We start from the raw sequence: 12,309 nt of genomic DNA on the forward strand, positions 1-12,309 counted from the left end.
TCTAATATCTCTACGTAAGGCAAAGACAGGCAGGGGCCCTCTGAATCGAGAAGAGTACACTTAAAACAGACCCATTATACAGATACAGAATTGTTAATAGAATAGATATTCATTATTTGTTCTAGGTTTTGTATGTCTATTCTTGTCCATTTTCTTGTTGTTTTCCACTCTATGTTTCATACTCAGCTGACTTTTCATGCTGTCTCAAAGGGAATGAAAGATTTTTTTCCATGCACTAAGCTGACTTTGGTGATTGCTCCTTCCCGTGTTTCCAAAAATGCGACGGCAAAAGCAAAGAACACAATCCTTCTTTTCACTGTAGACAAGCCATGATATGCTTATCTGTGCTCCATTTTTCATTTGGATGTAATAGTAGCTGCATGAATTGTGACTCCAGAAAAGATACAGGAAAACAGGAGGCGGGTTTGTGGTATATTTGACTTGTAGGACCTGATCGAACCTAAAAAGGACTGTATTGAAAGGGGTTTGGATCAGGTATAAAACAAACGCCACAGGCCGTCTGGCCAGCATAGTAGAAAGATGTACAATAAGTCAGACACAAACACACACGTACGGCAAGCGGAGATGGGAAACAGGTTTAATGTCAGAGATGTTTTGAAAGCACAGATGAGTAAAACAGTACAAGCTAGGACACTGATACGTAAAAGATAATAGAAAGAGAGATGGATGCCAATTTTGACAGTGTCTGTGTTTTTTATCATTGGTCTGAGGACAGACCTCTGGCATGGCCCTATATGCACACAGATGCACAGCTGGGTCCTGAGTGGTGTTGGATTGCTGAGGGGCCCTAGCAACATAGTGTCTCTCAATACATTACAGGACAAACACTTGTACCACTGTATGTGTGTGTGTGTTAGAGATCTGACTTTGGCTAAATGTATGTCAGTGTGTGCTGTATAGTAAAGATATGTGCAATGAGGATTTCTAATATTTGTGTTTTTCTGTATTGATGTATGCTAATGGACATCTTAATTCCCCTCGGGAATAATAATTGATGCTATAATCTTTACTCAACTGTCTGTGTACAGGAGCAGAAATTCAACAGTGACAAGTAGCCCATCCGGCTAGTGAGTGGTGGGATGGCTGCTGAAGAACAGTGTGTAATCAACCTAGCAGGCTGACTGTTGGTGGCCCACCAGGCTTGGGGCACATTTGTAAACATAGGCCTACACAGATATTTAAAAAGAAAAAGAATTAAGAGCAGGTGGATATGTATTTATCAATAAATAAATAAAAAAAAACATGTCAGTAGGCCTAGTGTTCTATTAATGTACACTGTAAGCCAATATACTCCATTTAGCCTACTCCAAACTGACTCACAGACCACAACGATGGTTGTGATAGGGGCTGCTCAGTGGAAAAAATTGATTTATTTTATTTTATATGAAATGAAGATACACAATCACGAGTCCATGAAATAGAGTGGACATTTGTTCATACTGATAACTGAAGGATATGCAGGCAACATTCTTATATGTATTACTTCACGTAAGGGTAGTTAGGCCCAACAAGTGGCCCTAGCAGTAGGCCTGATTCGCAATGTAAACAACAGACAATGCTGGGAAATAAGACACAAAGCCTTATAGGTCATCTTATACATTCAGAAATAATGGGAAGAATTACGTTTACTAATTATATTAGTGGTTCATGCCCAGGGTTGGCTTGACCATTTTACATAGACTACTTCTGTTATGCAGTATGACCTTTACTGAAATGAAAAATGTAGAGGTGTTTTTGTGTAAAACCTATTTTATTATTATTTTTGTGTTTATTCCCTTTACTGTGCTGCCCTATAATACATGTAGGTAAAGGCATAGAATATAAACAGTTAACAATGTATGAAATGTCAGCATATTGAGTCAGAATTGCATTGGGGGGTGGAGATGCAGTCGGGGGAGGAGAGTGTTGAGGGTTCGTTGTTACAATGTTATCCAGTCTCTCTGTCTACATGTTTGAAATGTTATTGGTTGTACAGTGTGTAAAAGACCTTTACCATTTAAAAGAAAAGTTCAATTTTTTTTAAGATTAAATGAACTTTAAAATATAATCAATGTGATAGTAGGATGGACATTGTATTACAAATACTTATACTTTTTTAAGAAAGGGGTCAGAAGCAACCATACCATATTTGTCTCAGGTGACGGTGAACCAACCCATCCATAGCTCACTGTATTTATTCATCCTGTGCAATCTACTTAAGTTTATTTATTATAATCCTTTGTTCGTCTGTAAGCTTTTCAGTTTATTTATTTACCTCTGGCCTTACTAGTCCGATGTACTTGTGCTGTTTCGGTATAGCAAATTTCCCCACTGTGGGACACATAAGGTTATCTTATTTTATTACACATCTAATCTAATGGGCTCTGTTATTTAGGTGCTTTATATAGTGTCTTGAATAGATGTGTAAAACACTCAACCTTTCATCTACTTTGCAGGTCAACCCGCATATGAGATGATGGAAACTGACCCAGACTGGGCTCCATCCCTGCATCTGGGCCACACTGACATCAGACCAACAGACACAGAACGCTCTTTAAGACGTGGTTATCGGGAACAGCTGAAAAAGAATGCCCTGCAAGCAACTGAAACGGGGCTCCATCAGGCTGATGAAATCCTTGAGCGACAGGATGAAGTTACACATGAGGCGACAGAGAACCCTAACCAGCACTGACACGCAGAAGGTTGCTGAAAACGTTGGCCGGCCAAACACCAAGGATGACACAGAAGGTGGTCGTCAGGAAGGACAGACAGAATGTAACCTGAGTGTGCTCAGGTGTGCAGAGATGAACCGTCTTTTGGAAGAAAACAGAGAGCTGCGGCGTGAACTTGATGAGCTGCGGATCTCTGATGGCTTCTTTGGAGACAGTAATGAAAAAGTCAAGTACTATACGGGTCTGCCAAACTTGGCAACCTTTATGGCTTTGTTTAATTTTCTGCTGCCTCTCATGTCTGCTCAAAATAAAATTCTCAGTCCATTTCAAATGCTTCTGTTAACCTTCATGCGTCTGAGATTGGATCTGCCCTCAAAACACCTTGCTATCTCTTCCGTGTTTCACCAAAGACTGTGTACAGAACATTCAATGAAATGGTGTCATTTTTATATGCAAATCTAAAGCGTGCAATTGTGTGGCCAGATAGAGACACCTTGCACAAAATTATGCCTCATCAGTTTGTGGAGGCCTTTGGACATAGAGTCACAGTGATTAGTGACTGTTTTGAAATTTTCACAGAGAAACCAGCTAATAATTGAATGCAAGATCAAGTACTGTTTCAACTTTATTCTTCTTTTTTTATTCTTCTTTTCACACAAATAGAATTTTGCTTTTTTTAAAGTTACTTTTGAAAAATAACAGCAAAACAAATATAAGTTTCACCATCACTTCAAATATTAACAATGTTTCTGAAGTTGTAAAAATGTGTGTACAATAAAGAGTGGATTTGAAATTTGAAACAAGCGTTGTTATTATCTTTTCAATCAAGCAGAGAATTTATGAAAATGCAATACAAAATCTCAAATACATAAATAATGCAGAACAGTGCAAAGCTTCAAATGTTTTACTTTGTCTTCCTCCCTCGTATATAGCAGATTGGTCTTTAGATTAAATTAGAAGATTATCATTTTCCCTGGACTTGATTTCATTGTGGTCTGTGGTCTTCCGTCGAGATATTACCTAACAGGTGATATCTGTGAAGAAGACTGCAGATCCCAGTGAAAACAGGCCTGGGTAAAGTGAACAGCAAATACAGTGTGCAACTTATCAATGTGCAAAAATTATGACAAGTTTTTCCGTTCAGTCTGATGAGCAGCACAATCTACTCTAATAACTGCAGCTATCTGTGCAACTGCCCACAACATCTGCCTTGTCACTGTAATAATATATAATATCGTTCCCTAGCAGCTTTAGAAAGTTTGTCTGGGTAGGGTATCCGTTCAGTTTTCTTGTTCTTTTCCATTTAACTGATAATCCTCGCTACTGGCTTGCAGCACTCTCCTCCCGTTTTCTGCTGTTTTGTTTTTCTTCCGCTCACCACAAAAATGGCGCTAGGGGGCGTGTCAGTCACGTGACTGACAAAGACCGATACTTGTGTTGCATCAAAAACCCATCATGTCAGACAAGACGCCAGTAGTGTAATTAAAAAAGGTGGAAAATTGCATTTGCCTAGTCATAATGACCACTGTGTGTGTGGTGGGTTGGATGGAGGTGAAAAATAGCCATATTAACATAACCGCAGCTAGAATTTGTTGCATAAATTATGGTAGTGAACTACTAATAAGAATAGGCACACATATTATACCAAAGTTAAAAATTACACGCGCACATTGAAGCAAATATGATGTCCAGACACTGAAGTCGGTCAAAAGCTGTTTGTGTCAGGGCCCTTAAATTTTAGAGTCCAAGATGTCTACAGCAGAACTGAATGGATTGCAACTCGAAGTGCTGTTACTCTATTTAAACTAAAATTATGACCCTCAACTTCCATTAGAAAGCCTGTAGGGTTGAAGTCAATCAGGGTTACCAGATGACGCTACGTACCTCAATTTCCAGTGTATAAGGTTCAAATTAGAGAATCGGTCTGATATGAACAGTCTTTCATGTTTTGGACATGTATCATGTCTTTAACATTTGACATGTTGACCTAGTTAAGTTCAATTATTACTTTCTGTGTATTACTTGCTGTGTCTGACAAGCATATAACTATGTTTATCCTTCCATTAGGTCAACTGCCCCTCACCTGCTCCAACCCCCACAGAGGCTTTACCTGTATTATTGTTTAGTGACACATTTTGGGTGAAGTCTAGAAATGGATCGTCGTACCTTCATCCTGCGTTGCAAGAGCAACATGGATGACTGCATTCGGCGTCTGTTGATGGATGACAGCGTCCAGTTCTTGTTTTTCAGTCAACACTGAACAGGTCTGAATTCAAACGGTCCCATAATTTTTCATGTCATACTGTATTTGCTATGACATTGCTGCCAAGTTGAGGAATGAGGTTGATCTGCACACATCCAGGGCTCTGTTTACAAAAAACTATGAAGGAGTACTAAGGCATAAGTACTAATTAAGTTTGAGCTGCCCCTTTGGCATTATATCACAAATGGGTCTCACATAATCACTGAAAGTTTTTACATATATAGGGAGAATAACTCACTGTGCACATGCACTATGCACAGGTGTTATTGTGCGTCACGGTGAGGGGGATTAAATCCACAGAGCCTTCTTTGGGTTCACTTTTCAGTGTTGTTATTGTAGCATATGATACAAGTTTTTCTTTCACTGCCGAGGTGGGGGTGAGCCCATATGCCACGCCTGGGGATTAGACATGCAATAGCCTAGGGGTTATCATCAGGGCGCTGAGAGGGAGATTTGATTAGTTAACATTGGGAGGCATTTGTCTATTCTATTTTTCAATCCTAAGGGTGTAGTTTGCAGGCTTATGATGGGGTCAACGGGACATTTGTTCAAAAAAGTTTGAGACTGATTGCAATAGCCTATACTATGCCATGCATTTGTCCCAGTTAATACAACTTTTTTTTTGCCTATATTCCTAGGTTGGAGATAATTCATAGGAGCATCCAGTGGGCAAGGGGGAATTTGCTCAATGTTCCAGATGCTGACGGGATTCTAAATGACCTAAGCGAATTGATAGAAGAAGTCAGAATGACTGCTCACAGTCAAGGAGGACAAGGTGATTTATCATTTTCTGATGTGACCACAAAAATGTTGTAGAAACTAGTTTATCTTGAAGGTGCATTTTGTAAAATTTTAGTACCGTATTTTCACGACCATAAGGCGCACCGTACTAAAAGGCGCACTCTCAGTTATGTGTCCCATTTCTGTATTTAACACACACATAAGGCGCACCAACTATAGGGCGCGTTTTTTATATACAGGTAAATGTCCTCTACTACCTTGAAATACCTCTACTGCGTATTTAAAAATACAGCAGGGGCAAAACTGAGTATGATTGTGCTTTATTCATGTATTTATTACAAACTATTAATCAAACCTGGGTGCTGGCCGTGAGACAAACACATCACAGATGACACAGCGCTGTGATCACTTCTAAATTAACTTAAAATCCTGAAACCTGCCGACGGAAATTGTTCGCTTTTATTACCGGTATCCTGGTGCCTGCAGCTAAAATTATTTAGATGAAAAACACCTGCCAGCAGCCGCGGTGAACCTGGAGGCTACCCTGCTTAGAGGCTGCTGTTGAAGGGATTTCTCCTGTCGGTGCACCGCTGGTATGTGGGGGTCTGAGCGCCTCCGACAGAAATAGATAATCTGGATGAACTGACTGCAATTATTAAGTTTTCAGGTGGACTTTCTCACTTAAAAACATATTAAAACTACTTTATTCCCATTGATCACAACAAATATAGCTGCAAGATTTAGATTATTTAGATGAAAAAACACCTGCCAGCCACCGCGGTGAAGAGGAGGAGACCCGCCCAGAGGCTGCTGTCGAATTAAGTTTTCAGGTAGAAAAATAGAGCGGGAGCAAAACTGAGTATGATTGTGCTTTATTAATGTATTTATTACAGAGTAGTAATCAAACCCATCAAAGTCATCATCCTCTGTTTCTGAATTAAACAGCTGCGCTAAATCAGACATGCCAGTTTCCCATCTTCGCTGTCAGAGTCACTTTCCGTGCCGGGCGGCTCCTCAGAAATAATGCCGGCTTTTGGGCAAGCTTGAACAACAGAGCCAGCAGACACGTTAGTCCATCTACAATCCATCCGCAAACGGTGGCGTAACTTGCCCGGCGCTGCCTTCCACTTATCCTGAAACTGTAGTCTCTGTCTGTCATCCATCGCTCCCACGCCGCTCGCAGCCTTACTTTGAACGGCTGCTTCACACCGATGTCGAGCGGTGGAAGTTCCTTTGTCAGACCCCCCGGGATAACGGCGAGCACAGCGTTTATTTTTTTTCACCATGTTTTTCTCATCAGCTGTGAGATGGGCACGCATGGAGTCACAGATTAACTGCGATGGTGATGCGTGGAAAAAAACACCTGTTCTCCTCACATACACCTCCTTCAGCCACGCTTTCATCATCTCCTCATCCATCCAGCCCTTTTCATTTGCGTTAATATCATATGTCATCAGAGCGCTGTGTCTGTCTCGCTGTCAGCTCCCAGATCAGCTTCTCTGATTGGTTGATGCGGCGCTTCCAGCAGCAAAACTTCAATTTTTTCATCTCGAGCAGCAGCAGCGCGTTGGCGGTGCGTCAGATGCTTAAAGGCTGCGGGACCTTTTGCTGCACCTATACGCGCGTCAACCATTGACTTTGCATGTAAACTCGCTGCTTCTGCTGCACCTGCTGGGTCCGGTTCACACCGATGTCGAGCGGTTGAACAGCGAGCACAGCGTTAATTTGTTTCTCCATGTTTTTCAAATCAGCTGTGAGATGGGCACGCATGGAGTCACATATTAACAGATGGTGATGAGTGGAAAAAAAACACCTGGTCTCCTTACATTGATTGATTGATTGATCATTTATTTCGAACACTTAATAAAAAGCAAATATAAGTAAATTAATAAAGTCATACAAAACAAAACAAAAAAAGAAGAAAAAGAAAAAAAAAACATATGTACATCCCATCATGTTCGAAAAGGAGTAGGAAGAAGTAATAAAACTTATTAAATCCTACCCCTGTTCTATATTAACATCTACCAATTCAGCCACTCTTTCATCATCTCCTCAATGGGGTGGTCTCAAAAGTCGCAGTTACAACACACATAGGGCGCACCGCACCAAAGGGCGCACCGCACATTTTGAGGGGAAAAAAAAGACGTTTAAGTGCGCCTTATAGTCGTGAAAATACGGTAGTTCATTTACAGGATTCATGCTGTCCATTTACAAAGACATTGTGACTGGTAAAATTGCACTTTTTTGGCATGACAAGGTGGATTCCGTGTCCACCATTTTTATGTTCCCGGAAATAGACAGTTTGCTACTAAAAGTACTGTGATTGGTCATACTTGTTAACAGTAGTTTGGGACTTAGTAAAAATTTATGAAAATATCAAATTTGGCAATAGGCAGCATAGTTTCTATGCCTATTATGGCCACAATCCAAAACAGTGGACCTTTAACGGAGTGACCATACGTTACATTAGATATTGTATCATTTTATTCTTTACTTGAGTATTTCATATTGACTATGGAATTATGCATTGCATGTTACATTGGCCTACGTCACCAAATGTAGGTAAGACAACATTTTATGTTTTTGCAGATGGATATGGTTACCAGGCCCAGCTGGTTTGGAGTGGAGGGAGAGGGCCACCTCACTTTTCCATCACCAGGCAACAGCTGTCATTTCTTATGTCTTGTGGCTTCACTGCACATCAGATGGCTGGCGTTCTACATGTGTCTGTGCATACCGTTCGACGACGTTTGAGGCAAGTGGCTATACAACGCTGAGTTTACTGTGTGTCCTATAGTCTATTGTTATACTGTATGAGAATAAATGTTAAACATTAAAGTAGAAGTGACCTCATCTGCTTATTGAATATTTAAGAAAAATTGCAATGCAAAATATGTCTTTATAAGTAAACAAATGGGAAAGTTTCAAAGTGTTTCTCAGTCAAAATTTTAGCCTATTCATCTAGTAGCTCCAATATTGTCTCCATGTATAAAAAAAATAATAGAAAATCTTTTCAAATTTAACCTTCACAAATAGTATGTTATGCAAAATATTACTCAGTAAATTGTTAATGTTTAATACATACCTAGGGATGAAATAAAACTTAGAATCTGTTCTACGTAAAATACTCGATTGATTGGACCACTGTATATTGGCACTGTTAAAAAGAGCACTCATGTAAGAGCTTTCTTAAACACCAAAAAGCTACGTAAGTTTACGAACTAAACAGCTGCTTCAATGAACAGTACACCCTTTTTTGATTTTCACATATTTCTATCTCAAAGCATTATTCATGAATGTCCATATCATTTTCTTCTCAGTATTTCCTTTACTTAGATTTATTAGTATCAAAATTAGTACCATAGATTTACCTAATAACTTGAAGTAGATGTGAGCCACAACTATTTTCAGGACGAGATTAAATAGCTGTTTTGCACTCTGGTGAATTTACCATTCATTTTAAAGTAGTTTATTTAAGTACATATGATTATCTTTTGTTTTCTCCAAGATACTTGCTACACATAATTTGGCTATACTGTTAAAATAGGCAATGCAAAAACATAGACGAAAAACCCTACATATTCTCATATTTTAATGGGACTTAACTACATATAAGCAATTTATGAAAATTAGGTGGACTGTTTCTTTAAGAAACTTTCAATGAAAATAGTCAGATGTACTATAATGACTTAACATGAACAAGTGCATGTGTACTAAATTTAATGTGAAATTGGATGTACCATGTGAATCAGCATGAAAACATGTTTATGCATGTACTGATACAATTGGAGTTTTGCCTGCACATGTATTTTTTAAAATAACTTAGTTATGCAAAGATACAGTAAGGAATGGACAGAGGCTTTAGTACATCAGGCCCCCTCTATACTGAAAATGGTTATTGGCGTTATCAATGCCCATGTCCCCTCAATTCCTTTGATGCTGCTAGCAACTTTATTGTCAAATCATGTTACATAATGCATATTGTATTTACATCTAGTGTTTTGCAAAAGTTTGTATTGGTTTAGTTTATAAGTGAATATAGTACTGTCTTCAGTAGTTTTACTGTGGGTTATCATACATTATGTTCCTATGTTTCATTATGTTTATTTAACTTTACTCTTTATGGTGAATCTTTGAAATCCCACTTTTATCTGACTTATAATGACAATGACTGCTTTCAATCTATAACAGGCTGTTCCACTTGGGCCGAGCATATTCGAGCATGCCAGACAACGAATTAGATGAACTAGTCAGAGAGGTGGTGACAGGCAACGACATGCTGGGTCCTGAGTCTGTAAGAGCGTCACTGCGTGCGAGGGGAGTTGGTGTGCAAAGAAGAAGGGTGCGGGAAAAATTGCTGCGTACAAACCCAGGGGGTGCTGCGCCAAGGTCGTTGCTGAACAGACCAGAGAGACGAAGTTACAGTGTGCAAGGTCCTAACTCTTTATGGTAAACACAAATTGATAAGGTATTTATCTTTTCAAAATGCAGTTATTCACAGATATTTAGCACTTGCACCTTTCTGTCATTGCTTACATTAACATTAAGAATGTGTTTTTAGGTAGAGGATTGTCATCCATGGTGGAATAGATGGCTACAGTCGCCTGGTTGTTTTCCTTAGAGCCTCCTCTAACAACCGCAACACTACAGTGTTGGAAAGCTTTATTACAGTTTTTCTCAAATGCTAAAACACATTTCACAAACGTTTCGTCCATGTTCTTCAATGTCTAAACACAACACCCTTTTCTAAAGCTACATAAACACAACCACACCTTCTCCCTTCAAAACTCAAACTTTCACACCAAAAGAGCAGCTCGAAGCTTTCAAAAATGTAAACACTATACACATCATTACACACTACAGCAAAACAATTGTAAACACAATGCTCAATTTGTGAGAAGGTTCTTTGTTTCTTTACTGCCAATGCATATTTTTAGAAACTTTACAATTATGGATCTTCTTAGAGTGCTGCAGAGGATTGGGCATTTAGATTTGTGAGTTTCATATGAAGGGTATAAATCTATAGTAAATTCTGTAAACTACTGTAACACAACTCACTGCAAAAGCAGAATCTATTGCACACAACAGTACTCTTGAAAACATGATCAGGGTGTGCAGTTTTTTTATTCATTTTACAGTATTTACACCACAATCACTTTGCGGCATCATGTCGCTGAGCTGCATCAGGCCACATCACCTCATCCACATCACAGGCTATATTGTCTCTTCCCAGGCACCGTGGGAAAAACGCCCTGGAATGGCGGATCCATCCTTGGAAGTTCTCCACTGGGATGTCAACACACGCCAGCTCCATTGCCCTTAGGAGGTTTTTCTCCCTTAGTGTATGGTTGTCTGTCATAAACCTTCCATCTCCACGATGAGAAGAACTCCTCTATAGAGTTCAGGAAAGGGGAGTAGGGTGGCAGACAGACATTTAAAAAGTGGTTACTGTTGGTGGTGAACCACTCACTGATTTGGTTTGTTGTGTGGAAGCGTACATTGTCCCAAATGATCACATAAATGGGATGTTCGGGCCCAGGATGGTGTTGTTGGCGGTCTAGGAGGATATCTTTTAGCTCCTCTAGGAAGGTTAGGAGATGTTGGGTGTTGTAAGACCCAAGGACAGCCTGCCGGTGGAAAAGCCCCTCCAAACCCATGGCCGCACAAAGAGTAATATTACCCCCCCGTTGGCCAGGAACCTCAGTGATGGCTCTTTGGCCAATGATGTTACGGCCTCTTTGCCTTCGTTTGTGCAGGTTGAAGCCAGCCTCATCCAGGAAGAGGTACTCATGAGGTCTGGCCATTACGTCCAACTGTAATATCCTCTGTGAAAATGTGAAAGTGCACAGGTGTTCAGAGCAACAGTCAATCAGGTAGCATATTACGTACTGTATTGTCCAGAAGTAATGTAGGCCACTGAGCAACACAGTATGTTTACTAACTGTACTGTGAACATGGATGTATACTTACTTGCACATACTCGTAACGTAGGTCTTTGTGTCGTGCAGAGTTTCGCTCAAAGGGAACCCTATAGACTTGTTTCATCCGCATCTTTTGGCGCTGGAGAACTCGGTCTATTGTGGCCAAGCTGACATCATCAATGCCCTCAAAGTTCACATATCGTCAATGACTTTGTCTCTGATCTCCCGGAGTCTGATGAGTTTGTTCTCACGAACCATATCCACAATGGGGGTTTCTTGTGCCGCTGTAAATATGGTAACCCACCCACCTCTATGTGGCATTCTTTCAACTCTAAAGAAAGAAACCTGTCGTCAATTGACATGTTTTACAATACAGTAACAACTGATTTGAAACTACTGTAATAGACTACTTTCACAGGCTTGTAAAATTGTATTGTGACAAAGAAAGCAATAGAGTACAATACCTGTTGTGTTGTCTGAATGCCCTGATAAAGGTGGCCATGGTGAACCTACTCAGGTTTGGACGGACTCTTAGTCCTGCTTCAGCCATTGTCATGCCATGGACAATGACATGGTCAATGACTGTTGCTCGCATCTCGTCCGTAATGATGGTGTGCGGTTGTCTTGCTCTCCCTCCTGGACCTTCTCTCCCTTGTTGGCCTTCTCCTCTTCCTCCTTGGCCTCCTCCTCTTCCTCCCTGGCCTGCTCCTCT

At 40.2% G+C, this 12,309-nt stretch overlaps 1 protein-coding gene and 1 long non-coding RNA gene across 2 annotated transcripts; one reads left to right on the forward strand and one right to left on the reverse strand.

The window, feature by feature from the left end:
• The first annotated feature begins 4,743 nt into the window (after window positions 1–4,743).
• Window positions 4,744–8,431, forward strand: LOC119780602. The gene is made up of 3 exons (XR_005280423.1): window positions 4,744–4,936; window positions 5,574–5,710; window positions 8,266–8,431. It is a non-coding gene; the product is annotated as an uncharacterized LOC119780602 (long non-coding RNA).
• Window positions 8,432–10,970: 2,539 nt separating this feature from the next.
• Window positions 10,971–12,077, reverse strand: LOC119780603. The gene is made up of 2 exons (XM_038280684.1): window positions 11,647–12,077; window positions 10,971–11,501 (listed from the first exon to the last, which is right to left on the reverse strand). The coding sequence occupies exons 1-2, from the start codon at window positions 11,725–11,727 to the stop codon at window positions 10,971–10,973; spliced, it is 612 nt and encodes a 203-aa protein (XP_038136612.1). The 5' UTR covers window positions 11,728–12,077.
• Window positions 12,078–12,309: the final 232 nt, after the last annotated feature.

Source organism: Cyprinodon tularosa, unplaced genomic scaffold (assembly GCF_016077235.1).
Source record: "Cyprinodon tularosa strain WSP-4 unplaced genomic scaffold, ASM1607723v1 ctg1629, whole genome shotgun sequence".
In the NCBI taxonomy this organism is placed as follows: Eukaryota; Metazoa; Chordata; class Actinopteri; order Cyprinodontiformes; family Cyprinodontidae; genus Cyprinodon; species Cyprinodon tularosa.

Bases quoted from the DNA above. Each gene is read 5' to 3' on its own strand.
- LOC119780603 (XM_038280684.1), bottom strand. From the start codon at position 11,727: ATGCGGATGAAACAAGTCTATAGGGTTCCCTTTGAGCGAAACTCTGCA. The intron at 11,502-11,646 runs GTAAGTATACAT...ACATTTTCACAG, and splicing joins TACGTTACGAGTATGTGCAA to AGGATATTACAGTTGGACGT.